The sequence below is a fragment of the Haemorhous mexicanus genome, chromosome 5, assembly GCF_027477595.1.
Source record: "Haemorhous mexicanus isolate bHaeMex1 chromosome 5, bHaeMex1.pri, whole genome shotgun sequence".
Classification (NCBI taxonomy): domain Eukaryota; kingdom Metazoa; phylum Chordata; class Aves; order Passeriformes; family Fringillidae; genus Haemorhous; species Haemorhous mexicanus.
In genome coordinates this window covers 75,797,987-75,819,384 of record NC_082345.1, presented here as the reverse complement: position 1 = coordinate 75,819,384, position 21,398 = coordinate 75,797,987, and the positions used below count along the sequence as shown (strand labels likewise).

The 21,398-nt window shown below is 67.9% G+C and overlaps 3 protein-coding genes across 7 annotated transcripts; 2 read left to right on the top strand and 1 right to left on the bottom strand.

Annotated features, from left to right (window-relative positions):
* Positions 1-4,594: 4,594 nt before the first annotated feature.
* LOC132328195 (acrosin-like) lies at positions 4,595-7,807 on the bottom strand. The gene is made up of 5 exons (XM_059847954.1): positions 7,722-7,807; positions 7,399-7,608; positions 6,970-7,229; positions 6,178-6,323; positions 4,595-5,617 (listed from the first exon to the last, which is right to left on the bottom strand). Exons 1-5 carry the CDS (start codon positions 7,790-7,792, stop codon positions 4,595-4,597), a joined length of 1,710 nt encoding a protein of 569 aa, XP_059703937.1. The 5' UTR covers positions 7,793-7,807.
* A 2,267-nt stretch (positions 7,808-10,074) lies between these two features.
* On the top strand, positions 10,075-15,688 carry GCC1 (GRIP and coiled-coil domain containing 1). Its single transcript, XM_059847677.1, has 4 exons — positions 10,075-10,136; positions 10,656-11,629; positions 12,185-15,100; positions 15,385-15,688. The coding sequence occupies exons 2-3, from the start codon at positions 10,667-10,669 to the stop codon at positions 13,463-13,465; spliced, it is 2,244 nt and encodes a 747-aa protein (XP_059703660.1). The 5' UTR covers positions 10,075-10,136; positions 10,656-10,666; the 3' UTR covers positions 13,466-15,100; positions 15,385-15,688.
* A 134-nt stretch (positions 15,689-15,822) lies between these two features.
* Positions 15,823-21,361, top strand: LOC132327950 (collagen alpha-1(I) chain-like). Of its 5 annotated transcripts, none has more exons than XM_059847672.1 (12): positions 15,823-16,714; positions 17,345-17,388; positions 17,481-17,544; positions 18,047-18,187; positions 18,424-18,522; positions 18,716-18,771; positions 18,852-18,971; positions 19,070-19,112; positions 19,209-19,289; positions 19,359-19,515; positions 19,648-19,718; positions 20,009-21,361. In XM_059847672.1, exons 1-12 carry the CDS (start codon positions 15,955-15,957, stop codon positions 21,028-21,030), a joined length of 2,658 nt encoding a protein of 885 aa, XP_059703655.1. In that variant the 5' UTR covers positions 15,823-15,954; the 3' UTR covers positions 21,031-21,361. The 5 variants fall into 5 exon arrangements, with proteins under 5 accessions (XP_059703655.1, XP_059703657.1, XP_059703659.1 ...); XM_059847674.1 differs by having other exon boundaries at positions 16,533-16,714; positions 19,051-19,112; XM_059847676.1 differs by having other exon boundaries at positions 16,574-17,388; positions 20,009-20,172; positions 20,203-20,269.
* The last annotated feature ends 37 nt before the right edge of the window (positions 21,362-21,398 follow it).

Below are 21,398 nucleotides of genomic sequence, written 5' to 3'. Positions count from 1 at the left end.
GGGGTCTCCTGCCCCTCCCAAATCCTCCCCGCGCTGAAGTTCTGTCCGCAGGTGTCCAACGGCTGCGTCAGCAAAATCCTGGGCCGCTACTACCGGACGGGGGCCGTGGGTCCCAAGGCCGTGGGGGGCAGCAAGCCCCGCATGGCCACCCCCGCCGTGGTGGCCAGGATCGCGCGGCTGAAGCTGGAGCAGCCCGGGCTCTTCGCCTGGGAGATCCGCCGGCAGCTGCACGCCGAGGGAATCTGCGCCAGCAGCGGCATCCCCAGCGTGAGTTCTGCCGGAGAGCCCCGGGGCTGCGGGAATTCCCGGGCCAGGCAGGGCAGGGGGCCCGGCCCCACGGCCGGGGGGCGGGAGGTGGGAATGGTGCGCGGGGAAGGGCTCGGGGCAGTGGGGTGGATGCCCCGGGAAGGGCTCGGAGTGATGGAAAGGGCTCGGGCCCGTGGGAAGGACTCGGGAATGGGAAGGATCCACAGGGAAGGGCTCGGTGCAAGGTGAAACGCCGAGCTAGAGAGGGTGGGGAGGGGAAGGCAAATCGCTCCTTCCCGGCGGAAGCAGAGCCCCGGCCGCCACCCCCGAGCCCAGCTGCTTCCTCGGGCCGCGGGACACCGCAGTGGCTCCGTGACAAGTGTCCCTGCTGGTCAAGGCGAGCTGTGCTTCCCAAGGACAGACTCACCCTCCGATCCCCCTCCGGGCCAATCGCCTCCCGTTAGATCCTGTCGGTCCCCGGGATTCCGAGGTCCTGCATCACAAACCGGGAGCAGACGGGCTCGGCCCCGGGCCGGAGAATCCCTGGCTCCGGAGAGCATCCCAGAGACAGCTCCACCTCCATTCCCGTCCCCCCGCAGCCCCGGGGGTCCCGTCCCCTCCCGGCACATCCCCTCTCCCCTACCCAGGTCTCCTCCATCAACCGCGTGCTCAGGACCCTGCCCAGCGACCTCCGGCTGGCGGCCGAGCCCCGGGACCCGCGGCCACGGGGTAAGCCTTGCCCCAAAGCTCGGACCCCTCCTGACCCTTCCCGGCCCCTCCGGGGAGCCCCCAGCACCGGGTGCGCCCCCAACTTCTGCCTCTCTGTCCCCGCAGTGTCCCCTCCGGCCGCGCCCCCCGCCCCGCAGCCCCCCGCGGCCCCGGGCAGCCAGGAGCCCCCGCAGGGCTGCGCTCCCGGCCGGCGGCTGCCGCCGGGCCCCGGGCACAGGGGCGGGGGCAGGAACCGGACCGTGTTCTCCAGGCAGCAGGCGGAGGCTCTGGAGGAAGGTGTGCTCCCCGCGGGATGCCGGCTCCGAGCGGGACGGTCCCCGGGGGGAAATGCCGCTTTCGGGGCGAACTCGTGCTCCTGTGGGCGGCCCGGCCACTGCTGCGGGGCCCCAAACCACCCCAGAGCACCCCAGAACACCCCAAACCACCCCAGAGCACCCCAGAGCACCCCAAACCACCCCAGAGCACCCCAAACCACCCCAGAGCAGCCCAGAGCACCCCAAACCACCCCAGAGCACCCCAAACCACCCCAGAGCGCCCCAGAACACCCCAGAGCTCCCCAGAACACCCCAGAGCGCCCCAAACCACCCCAGAGCTCCCCAGAACACCCCAAACCACCCCAGAGCACCCCAGAACACCCCAAACCACCCCAGAGCACCCCAAACCACCCCAGAGCGCCCCAGAACACCCCAGAGCTCCCCAGAACACCCCAGAGCGCCCCAAACCACCCCAAACCACCCCAGAACACCCCAAACCACCCCAGAGCACCCCAGAACACCCCAAACCACCCTAGAGCACCCCAAACCACCCCAGAGCACCCCAGAACACCCCAGTCCCCTGCCCCCGCGGTCTGGCTGCAGTCACGTCCTGGCGCCTCCTGCCCGGGTGCCGGGGGTCGCTGCCCCGACCTGACCCCGCTCACCCCGATGCCGCTTGCAGAGTTCCAGAGGGGACAGTACCCGGACAGCGCCACCCGCGAGAGCCTGGCCGCGGCCACCCAGCTGCCCGACACCACCATCAGGGTAAGAGGGGACACGCCTCGCTCCGAGCGGGAGCGCGGCCGCGTCCCGGGGGCCGGAGTAGCCCCGAGGGACCGCCGGGATCGGGGCCGCCGGTCAGGGGGACTGGGAGCCCTCCTGCCTTCGGGGACATCTCCAAACCGTGTCACCGCTGCTGGCGACAGGGGTGGGGACGGGCTCCGGATGGCGGGAGTGACTCCCCAGGGCTGGGCTTGTCCTGGCTCGGGGGTCTCTCCATGGTACACCTGGCACACCTGGCACATTTCATGGCACACCCCCCCCACACGTTCCTCCCAGCAGCTCCAGACCCCCATCCCTGTGCCCCTGCCGAGGCTCTCTCGGTGCACAGCAGCCCCTTCCCACTGCCGGCCTCTGGGTGTGCAGGCAGTGCCAGCAGCGAGTCCCCCGTGCCAGGACAGCGCTGCCCGCCCCCGCAGCACGACAGAGCACACACGAGAGCAGCCCCGAGGGTCCCGTGCCCTGCGCCGGGGACACGCCCGGAGCCTGGCGTGTGCTCCCAGCCCATGAGGTGGGGAAGACGCAGGATCAAAGCCTTCCTCTGCCCAGGACCGTGCCCATTCCCGGGATGGAACCCCTTGTCCCTGTCCATGTTTGGGATCAAGACCCTTCTGATGCCCAGAATCAAACTCTTTTCTCTGCCCGTGCCCATGTGCGTGCCTGGGATCAGGACACGGGCATTCCTTTGCCCACGCCCGTGCCCATGTCTGGGATCGAGCTCCTTTCTGTGCCCGTGTCCCTCCCCGTCCCTGCTCACACCCGGGCTGTGACGAGCCCGTGTCCCGGGGCTCAGAGCTGTGCCGAGGGGCCCTGGGGCGGGCGGGGGGCGGCAGCCTCAGCTCCTCCCCTCTCCCCAGGTCTGGTTCTCGAACCGCCGAGCCAAGTGGCGGAGAGAGAGCAAGCGGCAGCTGGAGGCTGGTGGCGCAGGTGACAGCTCGGGGACCGAGGGGACGGGACGTGGGACCTGCCGCCCGAGGAGGGGTTGGGGCCCAGGGGCGCCCCCGGGAGGGAGGGCGGCTGACATTTGGCGCTGGGACCCCGGGGGTTGCTTCCCAGAGCCCCTCTGGGAGCCGGGGAAAGGACGCGGCCGCTCCCCGTGCGCCCCGGGGAGCCGGGCCGGGGCCCGCGCGGTGCCCAAGCCAGGACATTGTCCCCGCCCGTGCCCACGCAGGCTCCTGGTGCGACTGGGTCCCACCCGCTGTCGGTCCCGCCGCCGCAGCTGCCGCACAGGTAGGACACGGCCGGTCCCGGGGGGCTGGGGACACCCCAACAAGCTCGGGCACCCTCTGGAGCCCGCGCTCCCCTCGGGAGCCCTGTTTGGGGCGTCCCGGCCCTCTGCCGGTCCCCTCGGGGTGACCGGGTCCCGGAGCAGCCCTGTGACCCGGCACTCTCTGGTCCGCGCGCAGCCCCTCCCGGACACCCCCGCGGGCTCGGCGCAGCCCCTCCGCGGCCTCGCCACCCACCCGCGCCCCCCGGCCCCGCTGCACCTCTGCGCCTCCGGGCCCTGCGCCTGGGACGACGCTTGCTGCGGTACGAGGGGCCACCCCGGCCTTCTGGGGCTGGGGGTCCCCTGGGAGTCCCCTCCCAGGGCCCGGCGCGCCGGGGACGATGCCTGAGCCCCGTGTCCATCCCGCAGGTCTGGCTCCTGGTGGAAGCCCCGCTCCAGCGCCCTGGCAGCACCTGGAGAGAACCCCCTTCACCCTGCTGTCCCCCGGGCTCACCCCGCTGCCAGCCTGGGGCCTGGAGCCCCGCTGAGCCCCCGCTGCCACCGACCCGCACCCGCCACCCGAGCCCCTCACCCGCCCCCACGGCCCAGGGTGTGCCGGCCCGGAGCGGCCCTGGCAGGATGGGGGGCTCCGACTCCCCCCGAGCCCCGAACTGAGGATATCCGTGCAGGGCGGGCTTCGGTGGCAGCCGGGCCAGCATGGCCGGGCCAGTCCGCGGCAGGTCCCAAACCACCTCCAGACACGGGTGGATCGCGGAATCGAGGATCCCTGATTCGAGTCGGGAGGGTCACCAGGATCCAGCGCCTCCCCCAGAGCCAGGACAGCTCTGTGGAGCCGCGATCCCGCTGGAGCGGAGGGAATGTCCCGGGTCCGGGGATCCCAACCGGGCCCGAGGGCACAGCGGGGGTGGGACCGGGGGTCCCGGCAGCCTCAGAGGCAGGAGCTGGTGACAGAGGGGACAGCGCTGGGTGGCCACAGCAGCTCAGGGTGGCACCTCCCGCAGCTCCGCGTCCCTCGGGGCTCCGGGCTGCTGCCGTTCCCGTTATTAAACCGCTTTTCCCACTCCGCCCCGAGCGCTCCGCGCCTCCTCCCGAAGCGGGCCAGCCCCGCTCGTTCTCCCTCCCGGCTCCCGGCCCTGCCCGCGGGCGGAACGGCGCAGAGAGCGCGGTGCTGGGGAGCACGAACAGCGTTGTTTCAACAGCGAACGGGACTGCGGCACGGGGGGCGGCAGGGGAGGGGCGGGGGGCCACAGCGGCCCCGGGGCTGCGGCCGCCTCGGGCCCCGCGGCGGCGACCGAGCCGGAACGGAGCGGGCCGGGGCCGCGTTCTGCAGCCAGAACCGCGTCCGCTCCGGCTCCGCTCAGCCCAGCTGGTCCCTCAGGAACTGCAGGAAATCCCTGAGCAGGTCGCAGAACTGCACCAGGCTCTGGTACGGCACCGAGATCAGCAGAAGCCTGTCCGGGTCCGGTGCCGGTTCTGGTTCCGGTGTTGGCGCCGGCTCCTCGGGCACCGGGGGGATGGCTGGCTCTGGTGTTGGCTCTGGCACCAGCTCTGGCTCCGGCTCAGGCACCAACTCCGGCTCCTGCTCTGGCTCTGGTGTCGGCTCTGGACCTACCGTTGACTCTGGCACTAGCGATGGCTCTGGCACCGGGACTGTCGTCGGCACTGGCGTCGGTTCTGGCGTCGGCTCTGGCATTGGATCTAGCACTGGCACTGGTGTCGGTTCTGGCACCAGCTCTGGCTCTGGGGTTGGCTGTGGCACCAACTCCGGTTCTGGCACCAGCTCTGGCTCTGGGGTTGGCTCTGGCACTAGCTCCGGCTCTGGCACCAGCTCTGGCTCTGGGGCTGGCTCTGGCACAGGCTCCGGCTCTGGCACCAGCTCTGGCTCTGGGGTTGGCTCTGGCACAGGCTCCGGCTCTGGCACCAGCTCTGGCTCTGGGGTTGGCTCTGGCACAGGCTCCGGCTCTGGCATCAGCTCTGTTACCAGCTCTGGCACTGATGTCGTGTCTGTTACCAGCTCCACCTCTGGCGTCGGCTCTGGAGTCAGCTCTGGCCCTGGCACCACCAGCTCTGGCGTCGGCTCTGGCACTGATGTTGGCATTGTTTCTGCCTCTGGCTCTGGCCCTGGCGTCGGGGACTCCTCAGAAGTCATGGTGACCTCCGGCTCAGGAGTCGGGGCGCAGTTCGGCTCCGGTGCCGTACCACTTATGTCTGCAGGGCTCAGGCTCGTCTGGATCAGGATCCAGTTGTAGAAGTGCTGAGTGGAGGTGTAGATCCCGGGGTGCCTGGCTCTGTCACAGCCTCTTCCCCAGCTGTTCAAGCCCACCAGCCAGTAGTAGTCAGCTCTGTTGTCCTTGCAGACGAGGGGACCCCCACTGTCCCCCTGTGCCAGGAGAGATGGTTCAGCGACAGTGGCGGGCTGCTGCCAGCCCCAGGGCTGGCTCCTCTCCCCCGGTCCCAGGGCTGGCCCCTCTCCCCCAATCCCAGGGCTGACTCCTCTCCCCCAGTCCCAGGGCTGGCTCCTCTCCCCCAATCCCAGGGCTGGCTCCTCTCCCCCAGTCCCAGGGCTGGCTCCTCGCCCCCAATCCCAGGGCTGGCTCCTCTCCCCCGGTCCCAGGGCTGGCTCCTCTCCCCCAGTCCCAGGGCTGGCTCCTCTCCCCCAGTCCCGGGGCTGGCTCCTCTTCCCCAATCCCTGCCAGGTCCACATTCCCAGCACACTCCCAGCACAGGTCGGGGGCTCCCCGATCTCTGCACGTGGGTCCCAGATGTGCAGAGGACAGATGTTCCAGGGTCACATCCACACTTTGGGTCTGCTGGGGCCACTGGATGGGCTTTGTGGGCGGGAACAGGGCTTGGGGACAAGGGGACATAGGACAGGGACCCACGGGTGGGGAGGGGAGGGGTGGACAGGGGACAGGCTTGGCTGTGTGTGGGGGCTCCTACCTGGCAGGTGTCAATAGTACCGTGTGGGTAGCCAGCACACAGGTTGCCAGCATGAACGGCCCCCGCGTACCACCGGCTGCTGTTGCAGAGCTCCGTGTCCATGAGGTGGACCTTGGACTCCTGCAGCACCATGCCTGTTCCCTGAGCTGTGGGCACAGAGGGGAATGAGCCCCCAGCAGCTCGATACCCATCCCCTCCCCTGCCTAGGGTGAACCCCCTTCCTGGCTCTGCCCCTTCCCCACGGAGCGATGTTGTCCAGCTGTGTCCCTGCTGTTGGCCTGGGGAAGGGACCAGACCCATCTCCCCCGAGGTTTCACAGGGCCAGCAGGAATTGTCTGGGTGAGCAGGGACCTTACAGCTCATCCCGTTCCACGCCCCGTCTTGGCGGGGACTCCTTCCCCCAGCCCGGGCTGCTCCGAGCCGGCCCCGCTGGCGTCCTGCGGCCGGACTCTGTCTGTGCCCAGCCCGTGTGGTGTCCCCGGGGTGCCCAGCTGGTGTCCCCGGGGTGCCCAGCCCGTGTCCCCAGGGTGCCCAGCCCGTGTCCCCGGGGTGCCCAGCCCGTGTCCCCAGGGTGTCCAGCCCGTGTCCCCGGGGTGCCCAGCCCGTGTCCCCAGGGTGTCCAGCCCATGTCCCCGGAGTGCCCAGCCTGTGTCCCCGGGGTGTCCAGCCTGTGTCCCCGGAGTGCCCAGCCCGTGATCCCGGAGTGCCCAGCCCATGTCCCCGGAGTGCCCAGCCCATGACCCCGGGGTGCCCAGCTCGCTCTGGGAGCGCACATCCTATTGGAGAACTCACTTCTGGCAAAGTTCCAGCCGGCGATGTAGCAGGATTTCAGCTCTGAGACCCTGAGCGAGGCGTCGGGCACACAGCCCAGCTGGATGTAGTCGCTGCACTCCACGGGCTGGTTCAGCTCCACCAGGGCGATGTCGTTCCTGGCCGTGGCAGCCACGTAGTGCTGGTGCACCAGGAGCCTCTGGATGCGTCTCACCACAGCCTCGGGGCCTGGCTGTCTCAGATCTGAGGCCCCTATCACCACGTCCCACATGGAGATGCCCCTGGGGAGCAGATGGACAGAGGGGTGACAGGGAGCAGAGCCATGGGCTGCAGCAGCCCAGCATTTCCCGGCCTTCTGCTTCCCCGGGTGGACAGGGAAGTGGCCCTGGTGCTGCGAGCTGGGCGCCTGCCCCGTGCTCTGGGGACATCTCTGTCCCTGCTGTCTCTTACCCGGCCCTGGCGAAGCAGTGTGCGACCGTGAGGACCCACTGGGAGCTGAGGAGGACACCCGTGCACATGTGCCACGTGCCGTTCTCCCAGGTGGCCTGGATGCTGACGATGCCGGGCCAGGCCCCTGGCTGGACACTGGTGCCACCCACATGGGACGTGTCATCAGCAGTGCTGCGGTCAGAATCCAAGGGCCGGAGCCCGCAGGTGCCTCTGGAAGCACACAGCCATCACTGCCCTGCTCGGGGACAGCAGGGACAGGGACCCCGAGGGGCTCCTCTGGGCCAGGGAACCCCCGAGTGTCCCCAAGCCCCCGGGTCACTGACCTGCAGGTGTCCCAGGTGCCCCCCACGGGCCCAGCCAGGGCCAGCAGGACGAGCAGCCACAACAAAGCCATCGGTGCCAGCGCAGGTGGCAGAGCCAGCGCAGAGCTGTCACCTCTGGTGACACCCACGGCCCTGGCGCTGCCCACGGTGCCACCAGGGCGGGGTGATGTCACAGAGGGGCCGGTTCCATGTGCGGGGCACGGCAGGGAGGGGCAGCTCGGGGTCACAGACACGTGGAATGTTCTGGGGGCAGCGCCCCAGAGCGCCAACACAGGGTGTCAGTGGTCAGACCCTGCCGGCACCGGGCTGGGCATGAGCAGCTGGAGCAGCCCTGGGAGAAGGATTTTGGGGTGCTGGGGCTGAGAGCTGGACCTGACCCAGCCCAGAACCCCCCAGCCCTGGGCTGAGCCCAGTGGGCAGCAGGGCAGGGGGGATCCTGCCCCCGTGCCCCCTCAGGTGAGACCCCACCTGCAGAGCTGCCCCAGCCCTGGGGACACAGCAGCAGCACCTGGAGCTGCTGGAGAGAGCCCAGAGGAGGCCCCGGAGCTGCTCCAGGGCTGGAGCCCCTCAGTGCCCAGGGAGCCAGGCTGGGAGAGCTGGGGGTGCTCACCTGGAGAGGAGAAGGATCCAGGGAGAGCTTCCAGCACATTCCAGGGCCTGGAGGGGCTGCAGGAGAGCTGCAGAGGGACTGGGGACAAGGCCTGCAGGGACAGGACACAGGGAATGGCTCCCACTGCCAGGGGGCAGGCATGGATGGGATCTGGGCAATGAGGAATTCCTGGCTGGGCTGGAACTGCCAGAGCAGCTGGGGCTGCCCCTGCATCCCTGGAGTGTCCCAGGCCAGGCTGGACACTGGGGCTGGAGCAGCCTGGGACACTGGGAGGTGTCCCTGCCCAAGGAAGCATCCAATAACCAGTAGAAGACAGACGCAAATTAATGAAAGAGATTTTTATGTAATTTAGAGCCAATGAACATCCGTTTCTTTGTCGGCTCAGAATGTGCAAACGGGTGACAAAGTTTTGTCCCGGGGTCTCTGTGGAGGCCGGAGCTTTGCTGGCCACAGCCCCTGGCCAAGGACAGGGCGGGGCCGGACCCACGGACGCGGAACCAGCACGGTTCCAGTTTTATTCCTCCCGGCTGCTCCGGGGGATTCCGGCCACGCCACGAGCGGCCCCGGGGCCGTCCCGCAGGGGACAGCGGGGACGGGCCCCGGCTGAGGTGGCACTGCCAGGGGGGGCTCGGACAGACCCGAGGCAGCTCCAGCTCCTCCCCATCGTTATCCGGAGGGTTCCTCGCCATCGTTATCCGGAGGGTTCCTCCCCATCGTTATCCGGAGGGTTCCTCCCCATCGTTATCCGGAGCACCGGGATGCTCCTCCAGGCTCTCCCCAGAGGGGACACTCCCTTGCAGAGGGGCTGCAGGGGCTGCAGGGGACAGCGACCGCCGTGGGGACAGCACGGGAGGGGGCGCGACACTGCTCGTCCCGCTCTGCTGTCCGCGGCGGTGACACTGCTCGGTGTCACCTCCCTGCCCGGGGGCTCTGCCCCAGCCGCCACAACCCCCGTGCAGGCTGGCACTGAGACCCCCTCCGGGCGACACGGAGGGGACACGGGGGACACGGGGCTGGGGGGTCACGAGGGGATGGGGGGAGAAACGGGGAGACATGGGGGGACACGGGGGGACATGGGGGGAACACGGGGGACACGGAGGGGACACGGAGGGACATGGTGTGGACACGGAGGACACGGAGGGACACGGAGGGGACACGGGGGACGAGGGGGAACATGGGGAGGACATGGGGGGACACGAGGACACATGAGGTGCGGGACGGGACACGGGAAGAACACAAGGGGACACGAGGGGACATGGGGTGACACGGGTGGACACAGGGGGACACGGGGTACACGGGGGGACACGAGGGGACATGGGGTGACACGGGTGGACACAGGGGCACACGGGGAGACACGAGGGACATGGGGGGACATGAGGGACACGGGGAGACATGAGGGGAACACGGGGTACACGGAGGGGACACGGAGGGACACGGAGGGGACACGGGGGACGTGGGGAACACGGGGGGACACGGGACACTGTGGGGACACACGGAGGGACAGGGGACCACCCTGTTGTCACGGCCACGCGGTGCCGGGCCGAAGGCCACGCCCACCTGAATGACCACGCCTTGGGGACACACTGGCGCTCAGGCCGCGCCCCTCGCCATCAGACCACGCCCCCAACGCAACTGGCCACGCCCATGCAGCGATCTGCGTCGCGCGCAGGGCCACGCCCCGTTTGTGGCCACGCCCACATATGGCTTTATATGGGGCGTGGCTCCGCCCCGCCTGTAACCGCTCCCTTTCCCCGCCTCCCCGGCGGCTTCCGGCGGAAGTGGCGGCGCGGCGGAACCGGCCGGAGGTGAGGGGGGACCGGGGGTCCGGGGGCTGAGGGTGGCGGGGCCGGGGATTGCGGGGCGTCCGGAGGGATCGGGGGGGAGTCGGGGTGGTCCTGAGGGGGTGACGGTGGAGGGGCCCGGGTGGTGTCCGGGCGGGTCACGGTGGCCCTGGGGGTCGGGATGGAGTCTGAAGGGTCCTGAGGGGTCAGGGTGGTCCTGAGGAGGCAACAGCGGAGGGCCCGGGGGGTCCGGGGGCTCTCTGGGGAGTTCAGAGTGGTGTCCGGGGGGTCAGTATGGGGGTCCCGGGAGGGGTTGGGAAGGGGGGCCTGGAGGGGGGTTCAGAGTGGTGTCCTGGGGGTCAGGGTCCTGTCCTGGCGGGGTCAGTGTGGGGGTCCTGGGGGGCTCAGGGTGGTGCTCCTGGGCAGGCCATGGTCAGGGTGGTGTTTTTCATGTTTGCTGCCCGTTTGGTGTCCTGGTGTGCCCAGGGCAGTGCTCCTGCCCATCCCAAAGGTGCCCTTTCTGCTTGCCCTGCTCGCCCCCAGGTTCCCCCGCCATGGAGAAGTTCGGGATGAACTTCGGGGGCGGCCCCAGCAGGAAGGAGCTGCTGGAGACCATCGAGACGCAGAAGCAGCAGCTCCTGCGCTTCCAGGCGCGCCTCAAGGACGTCGTCCACGCCTACAAGAGCCTGCTGAAGGAGAAGGAGGCGCTGGAAGCCAGCCTGAAGGTGCTCTCCTTGTCCCACGATGGGGAGCTGGCGGTGCCCCCACCCGCAGCCGGGGGCTCCCCGGACGACCGGAGCTCGGAGCACAGCGAGGACAGCGCGGGGACGGCCACCAGCGCGGACACTGCGGCCGGCCAGCCCAGGGGGGACGAGGAGGACAAACCCGTGGCCGCCCCTTCCCCGAGAGCCGAGGAGCCGAGCGGCGCCGAGGGCGGGGAGCTCTGCGCCGCCGAGCCCGAGCGGCGGCTGCAGCAGCTGAAGGCGCAGCTGGCCACGCTGACGGGCGCGCTGGCCACGGTGACGCAGGAGAAGTCGCGCATGGAGGCCTCGTACCAGGCGGAGCGGCGGCAGATGAAGCAGGAGCTGGAGGAGGCGGCGGCCGAGGCGGGGCGGCAGGACGCCGAGCTGCAGCGGCTGCAGGAGCAGCTGGCCCAGACCCGGGCCTGCCTGGCCGCGCAGCAGCGCGAGCGGGAGCGCGAGCAGGGCGACCACGGGCTGATGCTGCGCGAGCTGCAGGAGCTGCTGCGCGCCGAGCGCGCCGCGCGCCACGCCGCCGAGCAGGAGCTGCAGCAGGCCCGGGAGGCGCTGGCCGGCGGTGCCAACGCCGCAGAGCGAGCCCAGGGCCACGAGCAGCACGCGCGGCAGCTGAGCCTGGAGCTGGAGGAGCTGCGCAGGGAGCTGCAGGGCGCGCGCGACGAGAGCGGCAAGGCCGACCCGCGGATCCAGGAGCTGCAGGAGGAGATGGCCGGCCTCAAGAACCACTTCCAGCTGCAGCTGGTGCAGGAGATGAAGAAGGTGATTGCTGGCTGGGAAGGAGGGTGGGGTCCAGGGACTGGGGCAGGGTTTGGGGCTACAGAAGCCAAATTCCCTCTCCCAGTCTCTGAGAGTCCAAAGAATCCTGGCTTGGATTGACGGGATGACAAAGTCGGGAGCAGCTCTCTGTGGGATGTATCCAGGGAGTGGGGCTGGAGTCAGACAAATTCCACTTCCCAGTCCCTCTGATTCCAGGAGGTTTGAAATGAATGGCACTGGCTGTCCAGAGCAGCTGTGGCTGCCTCTGGATCCCTGGCAGTGCCCAAGGCCAGGCTGGACATTGGGGCTGGGAGCAGCCTGGGACAGTGGGAGGTGTCCCTGCCCATGGCAGCCCTGGAAGGGCTCTGAGGTCCCTTCCCACCTAAGCCATTCCAGGATTCCAAACACACGAATCCCTGAAAAGCCAGGACAGGGAGGTATCTCCGGCAGAATTCCCGGGGTGGGGAGGGCCCCTTGTTGGTTTGGAGCAGAGCAGGGTCCCCGTGTGACCCCAGGTGTGTCCCCGTGCTGCCCTAACCCCGCTGTGTCCCTGCACAGACAGCCCAGGCCGAGGAGCAGCTCCGGCAGCGCTCGCAGCAGGAGGAGCAGCGCGTGGCCGAGCTGGAGGCCCAGGTGTCCCAGGTGTCCGAGCTGCTGGGCACCTACGAGAAGGCCAAGCAGAGGGACCAGGGCACCATCCAGAGGCTCAAGGACCGCATCGTGCAGCTGGACCTGGAGAACAAGACCTTGGCCATGGCCGCCTCCAGCCGCTCCCTGGGCGAGGTGGCTGTGGAGGAGGCCACCCTGGACGTGAGCGTGCTCAAGGAGAAGATGGAGAAGCTGCGGAAGCTCCTGCAGGCGGCGGCCGGGAAGGGCCCGGAGGCGGAGGAGCCGCGGGAGCCGGAGCTGTCCACGGGCAGCGGGGACGGGAACGGGGACAAGGCCCCGGGCGGGCACTGCCAGCAGGAGCTGAGGCAGCTCAAGGAGGAGTTTGAGCGCTACAAGGTGAGGGCGCAGCAGGTGCTCAAGAGCAAGGCCACCAAGGACGTGGGCCTGGCCAAGGAGCTGGAGGAGGCGCGGGAGCAGCTGGCGGAGCTCCAGGACAAGCACGTGCTGCTGCAGCTGGCCGCGGACGACACGGAGAAGCGGCACCGGCAGGAGCTGGAGGCCAGGAAGCAGGAGCTGTCCCAGCTGCAGCAGCTGCACCGGCAGGAGCTGGAGCGGTGCCAGCTGGAGTTCCGGGAGCGGGCGCTGCACCTGGAGGAGGAGATGCACAAGCAGCGGGACCGGGCGCTGGCCGTGCTGGCCGAGAAGGACCGGGAGCTGGAGCAGCTCCGCGCCCTCACGCTGCCCCACGGCCCCAAGAGCTGCCGGGACGGCGGCCCCGGCCCGGGGGACGCTCCCAGCCAGGATTCCTCGGAGATCCTGCCGCAGGAGCTGCAGCTGTGCTCCGGCTCCGAGCCCACCTTCTTCTTGTACGCGGAGCAGCTGGCGCGCAAGGAGGTGGAGATCGCGGCGCTGCGCAAGCACAAGCACCGGCTGGAGGTGCAGCTGCACCAGCTGCAGGGCAGGGCCCTGGCCGAGGAGGACAAGCACCGCGAGGAGGTGGCGGCGCTGCGGGGCGAGATCCAGAAGAACTGCCGGGATAAGAGCAGGGAAGGAGCCAACCTGGAGTACCTGAAGAACGTGGTGTACCGGTTCCTGACGCTGCCGGACGCGCGGGGCCGGCAGCAGACGCTCACGGCCATCCTGGCCATCCTGCACTTCAGCCCCGAGGAGAAGCTGAGCATCGCCAAGAGCTCGGCCCACGGCTCCTGGTGGCTCCACGGGAAGAGATGAGGGCTGGATTTTGTTTCCTTTTCCATAAGAGCTCCTTCCCGAGGACTGACCGAAACCTCGTCCCAGCCACGCCCGCATCCCTCCAGGATTCGGGCTCCAGTTGGTGTTTTTAGCACTATTTTGCAGTGAGGTTGTGCCAACTTTTCCAGCCCCAAAGCCTCCGTGGTGGGAATTTGCTTCGAGTTGAGACTTGATTTGAAAACCATGGGATTGAAGATGCTGAGGTTTTTTACAGGTGATTTAAAAGCAATCCGTACCTGTCAGACGTGGCATCGAGTGGAATTCACTTGGATCTTCAAGCTCCAGTCAGGCTGGTGACTCAGGAGATGAAAGGGAAGGTGGGAAGCACTTTAGGTGGAGCTAAAATAGCACCAGGCCATGGCAAGCTCAGGAAGATGGGGCTCAGTGCAGGAAATCTTGGGCGTTTCCCCTAAGGCTCTTTTCCAGAGCCTAATTTAACCACTGGATGCAGCTCCAGGCTCATCCAGGGGCTCAGGCTCTCCTTCCTTCCCAGGGATCCTCTCTGGGTTATCAGGGATTCTAGGAAGGAGAATGGATCTCCCTGTGGATGATTCCCATCCTGAGGGTGTTGTTTTCCTGCCCCATGTTTGGAATCAAATCCTGGCTGCTCAAGCTAGGCCCAGGGACAGGGATAGGTCTGGATTAACACCCCCGGGGGTCCTGGAGCCCAGTCAGGAGCAGGTTTGGGAGCAGCTCCTGGTGCTGCACTGCCCAGAGGGCCTTGGGAAGGATCAGCCACTCCTGGCACTGCCAGGGACAAGGACAGGGACATGGAACTTCCCTCCTTTCCTCCTTGGCTGTCCTGTCCTGTCAGCAGCCAAACTCCCTGGACTCCACTCTGGCCAGTGCAGCCCTTGGTGCCAATTTCTCCTCAAAAAAATCCTCAGGGAAAACGTGCCCCGGGCAGAGCCTGTCCCTGCTGGGAGGGGGCCACAGCTGAGCCCTTCCTGGGGCTCCATCCAGGGATGTTCCCAGTGGGAACAGCGGGATCCAGGTGCTGCCCTGGTGGAGAGTTTGTCCCAGGAATGTTTGAAACACTCCTTAAGGATGAAAGGGCTGGCTCAGCCAGGGGAGAGCCCAGTCCCTCCTCCCAGTTTGGAAGTGTTAAATCAAGGGCTGCCTCTGGAATGGCAGGGATGGCTCCCACTCTTTCCCTGGAGCCATTCCCACAGCTCCAGAGGGACGTGGAGCCTCCTCCTGCTGCGGCTTCACTGCTCAGGCTGAGGGGATGGATCCCTGTTCTCCCTCTGCTCCCGCAGGATGGAGTGACCTGGAATGGGCCCCAGGGGTGGTGGGGACCCAGCTGGGCAGAGGAACGGGGTGGGATCCACTGGAACCACACTTGGAGCAGGGAATCAATGTGGGATCTGGCTGGGAGAGCAGGGAATCAGTGTGGGATCCAGCTGGGAGAGCAGGGAATCAGTGTGGGATCCAGCTGGGAGAGCAGGGAATCAGTGTGGGATCTGACTGGGAGAGCAGGGAATCAGTGTGGGATCTGACTGGGAGAGCAGGGATGAGGTGGGATCTGACTGGGAGAGCAGGGAATCAGTGTGGGATCCAGCTGGGAGAGCAGGGAATCAGTGTGGGATCTGACTGGGAGAGCACGGAATCAGTGTGGGATCCAGCTCGGAGAGCAGGGAATCAGTGTGGGATCTGGCTGGGAGAGCACGGAATCAGTGTGGGATCTGACTGGGAGAGCACGGAATCAGTGTGGGATCCAGCTGGGAGAGCAGGGAATCAGTGTGGGATCTGGCTGGGAGAGCACGGAATCAGTGTGGGATCCAGCTGGGAGAGCACGGAATCAATGTGGGATCTGACTGGGAGAGCAGGGAATCAGTGTGGCATCCAGCTGGGAGAGCAGGGATGAGGTGGGATCTGACTGGGAGAGCAGGGATGAGGTGGGATCTGACTGGGAGAGCAGGGATGAGGTGGGATCCAGCTGGGAGGACCCGGACCCATCCCGGTGCCCTGTGCCTGTCCCTGGCAGAGGAAGATGAGGAAGCTGCTGCAGGGGAGCATCTCCAGGAGTGCCCAGCTCCATGTCACTGTCACCCTCCTGCAGCTCCCAGTGCCATTCCTTCCTCTGCTCCCCTCCAGCCCCTCTCCCTCCTGCTCCCTCCTTCCCTCAGACCCTCCCTCCCTCCCTCTTCTCTCTCTCCCTTCAGCCAATATCCCTGAAATAAAGGTAAAATTCTTGTTTGAGGGGATTCTGGTGGCTCCTGGGGGCAGGATGGGCATTGCTTGGGGATTTTTGGTCGATGTTGGAACATCCTTGGGTTAAAATTATCACAAAATCGTTAAATCCCGTGATTTCCTGAGGTTCCTGGGAGTGTGAGAATGGGAACGGTTCATTCCTGCACCTGCAGTCGGGGTGTGGCAGCTGAGGATGCAGAGGAGTCTGGCACTGAGAATCCTGGAATGGTTTGGGTGGGAAGGGACCCCAGAGCCCCTCCAGTGCCACCCCTGCCATGGCAGGGACACCTCCCACTGTCCCAGCCTGCTCCAGCCCCAGTGTCCAGCCTGGCCTGAGACACTCCAGGGATGCAGGGGCAGCCCCAGCTGCTCTGGCAGTTCCAGCCCAGCCAGGAATTCCTCATTGCCCAGATCCCATCCATGCCTGCCCTCTGGCACTGGGAGCCATTCCCTGGCTCCTGTCCCTCCATCCTTGTCCCCAGTCCCTCTGCAGCTCTCCTGGAGCCCCTCCAGGCCCTGGCAGGGGCCCTGAGCTCTCCCTGGATCCTTTTCCTCTCCAGGTGAGCACCCCCAGCTCTCCCAGCCTGGATCCCTTGGAACTGAGGGGCTCCAGCCCTGGAGCAGCTCCGGGGCCTCCTCTGGGCTCTCTACAGCAGCACAAGGAGCTCCCGGCTGCTCTCCCGGCGCTGTTTCCTCATTCCCGGTGTGTCCGGGGGCATCCGAGCGCTCATTTGGGCTCTCCCGCGCCTGGGGCTGTTCCCTCCCCGCTCCTGGGGCTGGCACGGCGTCGCTGCTCCTCTGGGAAGCTCCTGCTGCTCCTCTGGGAAGCTCCTGCCGCCCCGGCCGGGCCGGTTCCTCCGGCTGCGCCGCGGCCGTGTCCCACAGCTGGGCGTGGAGCGAGCCCGGGCACAGCGGGAGCCGCTTCCAGCTTCCATTCCATCCATCCCGGGCTGCGGCCGGGAAGAGCCGGGAAGGCTCCGGGCTCCGGCCATGGCCAAAGCACAAGAACAGCCCCCGGCTCTCTCGGATATCCAGGTAAAGGCGTGCGGGGCGCTCCGGAGGGCCGGGAGGGGCTCAGCTGAGCGCTGCGTTCCCATTCCAACAAACCGTGCCCGAGGGAGCTCCCCCGGCGCGGGACTTGGGCCAGCGCTTTGGGGGCCTCCGGCAAGGCAGGGTGGCAGCCGGGCAGGGCCTTCGCTGGGGCCGGAGCGGCTCTTCCCTGGCTCCTGCCCCGCTCTGCCCGGCGGTCTCCCGGGCCCGGGGTCCGCCCGGCTCCGGCGGCCGCTCCGGTTCCTGGCGGCGGCTCCAGAGGCGCCGTCGGGAGCCGCTCCCAGCGCGGCCGCGGGCGGGACGCGGCTTCTCGGCGCTCCCCAGCCCCGGGTGAGGCAAACTTGGGATGAGATCCCAGCGGGAAAACTCGGGAGGAAGAAGCAGGGAAACCCTGCCACGTGCAGCCACCGCTGAGGGGCTGCTGAGGAACCGGCCCTGGCTCCTCCATTGCCCCCGAAACGCCTTTGCTGCGGTTCCTGGGCACGGCTTCGGCCAGGGATGGCCGAGGGACAGAGTCCGGCCGTGCCCAGGGTCCCACGTCCCACCCCCCGTGGGGGCTCGGGGTGTCCCCGCTCCCGGCCGGCCGAGCCCGCGCTCCCTCCGTGCCTCCCGCAGGTCCTGGTGCTGACGGGCGTCACCCTCCCGGCCGCGCTGCTCAGGTGGGTTCTGTCCCTGTCCCTCGCCCTGGCCTGGCACCTGGGGGTGGCAGCGGCTCGGCCGTGACATTCATCACCCGCCCCGTCCCCTGCAGCCTCCTGGGCAGCGGATCCGTCCTCGCTGTCACCTCCTGGCAGGGGCGCTGCTGCCACATCCAGGTGAGTGCCGCCAGCTTGTGGCAGTGTCACTGCTGCCACATCCAGGTGAGTGCCGCCAGCTTGTGGCAGTGTCACTGCTGCCACATCCAGGTGAGTGCCGCCAGCTTGTGGCAGTGTCACTGCTGCCACATCCAGGTGAGTGCCGCCAGCTTGTGGCAGTGTCACTGCTGCCACATCCAGGTGAGTGCCGCCAGCTTGTGGCAGTGTCACTGCTGCCACATCCAGGTGAGTGCCGCCAGTTTGTGGCAGTGTCACTGCTGCTGCATCCAGGTGAGTGTCACCGGCTCCCAGGCACACAGGGCTGTGTCTGGCCCCAGCTAAGCCCGAGTCAAAGCCGAGCTAACACCGGGTTTAAGGCTCCGGGCGGCGGGCAGGAGATGCAGGATGCCCAACACCCGGCACTCGCCCCGGCCCCCGGGAGCTGCCGGGCCCAGCCTGGGAAGGGCCGCGGGAGCTGCCAGGGGCTGCTGCCAGCAGAGCTAACGCGGTGCCCTGTCCCCAGCTGCGCCCCCTGTTCCTCCTGGCCCTGGCAGATTTCCTGGGTGCCACCGCGCTGCTGGGCACGGGAACCATCCCGCTGCTGCCAGCCCCGCTCTCCGCGCCCGCCTACGCCGCCTGTCCCTACGGGCGGATGCTGACCACGGTAAGGGAACGCTGCTGGGGACAGCTGAGGCTGGAGTGTCCTGGGGACACTGTCCTGGCGTCCCCTCCTCGGGGTGGGCACCGGGACAGGTGTGCCGGGGACCGGGGTGTGGAGCACGAGGAGAGAACGGACAGGGGCAGTGGGGGTGTCGTGGGGCAGAGGGAGGCTGGAAGGTGCCCTGGCGGTGCTGGACACAGCAGGATCCCCAGTTCCTTTCCCTCTCCTCTCTCTCCCAGACCTCCTACGCCGTCTCGTTCCTCATGGTCGTTGTTTACGCGTACGAGTCGCACCGCACCGTCCTCGGGGGGCGAGCCCGGCCCCCGGCAGCGCTGCAGGTCCGTGCCTCGCCCGGGCACAGCCGGGAACCGCCCTGGCCACACACGGCGCTGTCAGGGCAAGGGAGCAGTGGGGCGGTCCAGGGCAGCCCCTTTCCCCGGGAATTCGGGGTTCCCCCGGTCCTGGCGGAGCGGGGCGGACCCTCGGCTGCGGCCGCCCCTCCAGCCCCGGCTCACGGCGGTTCTCCCGCAGGAGCGGAGCCGCTGCCTGGAGAGCGCCTGGCGGGGAATTCCCTACGTGCTGGCCTGGTAGGTGTCCGCCGCCGGCCCCGCCCGAGTGCCCCGGCCGTGCCGGGCTGGCCCGGGGCTCACACCCGTACCTTCCCCAGGCTGGTGCCCGCGCTGACGCTCCTGGCGCAGCTGCTCGCCCGCGGCACCTCCGCCGCCGACATCGCGCCCGCGGTGCCCTGGGCCGGCTCCAACGACACCTTCAGCCTTTACTGCTCCAGGTACGGCCCCTCCGCCCCCGCCCTGCCCGGGGCAGCGCTGCCGCCCCCGGGACGCCGAGTGAGGCTTTGGGACCTCCAGCTCCGCTCTGTCCCTGCAGCTGTCTCCTCCTGATCCATCCGAGCCAGGACATCTGCTCCCAGGTGGGCGCCGCCCCTCCCTCGCTGCCACCCACCCACCGTCCCTGTGGGGCCGCGGGGGTCGCTGGCCCGGCCCCGCTCATTCCCGTTGCCTCCCAGTCCGGCGGGGGCAAAAACGCGGGGCTGGAGGAGAAAATCATCTTCCTGCTGTACCTGCTGCTGGTGCTCGGCTGCTGCTCGGTGAGGTCCCGGCTCTGGGGGAGGAACGGGGGGTCCCCAGCGCCGCGCTGACCCCCGCACGCCCCCCAGCTCCTGTACCGGCGGGTGCGGCTCCGCTGCCGGGGGAACGCGGCGCTGCCGCTGCTCGGCCTGGACCGGGACGGCGGCTTCGGGGGCAGGAGCGGCCGCAGCGTCCGCAAAGCCTCGCTGTATTTCCAGCTGGTTTTCCTGCTCTGCTGGACGCCAGGCAAGGCCGGGAGGTGTCCCGCAGCCCCCAGCCCTGCAGGGTCACACTGAGGCTGTCCCCAGCTCCCCCGGCCCTGCAGGGTCACAGGGGGGGTGTCCCACCAAGGAATGTCCTTCTGTGTCCCACCCACAGCCTTCCTCCTCACCGTCCTCTCCTTCACCAGCATCAGCCCTGCCTCGCTCTTTGTGCTCTACGTGTCCGCAGTGAGTAAAGCCCCTTTTCCAGGGCTCCCAGGCTAGACATTTGTCCCCATCCCATGTGGGAGCTGTGACAGCCCTTGGGCACACCCCGGGCAGGGTGAGGACACGGCCCCGGGCCCAACGTGACTCTTCCCCCTGGATTTCGGGTTGGGATTTCCCCCTTTGGCTTTTCCCGGGGGCTGATGTGCTTTAATTGGCCACACCAAGAGGAAAGTCCCACCGTGTCCTGTGCCACCCTGCCTGGGCTGTGCCTGCAGGGACCGGGACCCTGACCCTCTGTCCCTGTGTCCCAGGCCCTGAGTGTGTCCCTGCAGGGCTTCCTGCACAGTCTGGTCTACGGCTGGATGAGGGAGAACTTCCGACGGGAGGTGCTGGCCCGGAGCCTCTCCCTGCAGAGCCCCGAAGGGGTCAAGGCTTTCTACGACGACTCCCTGGGGGCTGCTTCCTGAGCTCCCACCTCATCCCGTTCCCTGGGGGCTGCTCCCACCTCATCCCATTCCCTGGGGGCTGCTTCCTGAGCTCCCACCTCATCCCGTTCCCTGGGGGCTGCTCCCTGGACTCCCACCTCATCCCACTCCCTGGGGGCTGCTTCCTGAGCTCCCACCTCATCCCATTCCCTGGGGGCTGCTCCCACCTCATCCCATTCCCTGGGGGCTGCTCCCACCTCATCCCATTCCCTGGGGGCTGCTCCCACCTCATCCCATTCCCTGGGGGCTGCTCCCACCTCATCCCGTTCCCTGGGGGCTGCTCCCTGGGCTCCCACCTCATCCCATTCCCTGGGGGCTGCTCCCACCTCATCCCATTCCCTGGGGGCTGCTCCCACCTCATCCCATTCCTTGGGGGCTGTTCCCTGGGCTCCCACCTCATCCCATTCCCTGGGTGCAGCCCAAAGCCCCGGCAGGATTTGCACATTCCCAGCAGCTCAGGGAATCCTGGAATGGCTGGGTGGGAAGGGACCTCGGAGCCCCTCCAGTGCCACCTCCCACGGCTCCCGGTGTCCTGGCAGGGTCCCCTGGATGCAGCCCCTCGTGCCTGGAGCGGTTTGGGGAGGGCACAGGTGGGGCTGGGCAGGTCCCACAGCACTGGAGGCACCTGCGGCCCCTCCCTGCTGGAGACCTCCCACCTTCCACAGACCCACAGGGATGGAGCACAGAATCCTGGAACCACTGAGGCTGGGGTGGCACTGGAGGGGCTCCGAGGTCTCTTCCCACCCAAACCATTCAGACTCTGGGACATTGGGCTTGCAGGAGATGGGGTCTGGCCTCCTTGGGAGGAATGCAAGGCTAAGAGTATATCCCTGAGGGAGAACTCCTGAAGGAGGAAGTTCGGGCTGTTGAGGAACAGCTACTAGAGATGGTGGAGTCCCCACTCCAGGAGGGATTCCAAAGCCTGTGGATGTGGCACTTGGGGACACAGTCAGTGGTGGCCTTGGCAATGCTGGGAATGGTTGGACTCGATGGGTTCCAAGGTTTTTCCAACCCAAATGCCTCTGTGATTCCGTGATTCCATGTCTTGGGAAGGGCACGGGGACACACAGCCACCCACAGGTGCTGTGAACCCTCTGGAAAACCAGGGTGGCCACGAGTGACCAAGAGCAGGGACAACCATTCCCAACCCAATAAACCTCCCCAGCCTCCAAACCAGGACCCAGTTTGGCTCCAGGGTTTTTTTTAAACCACGATT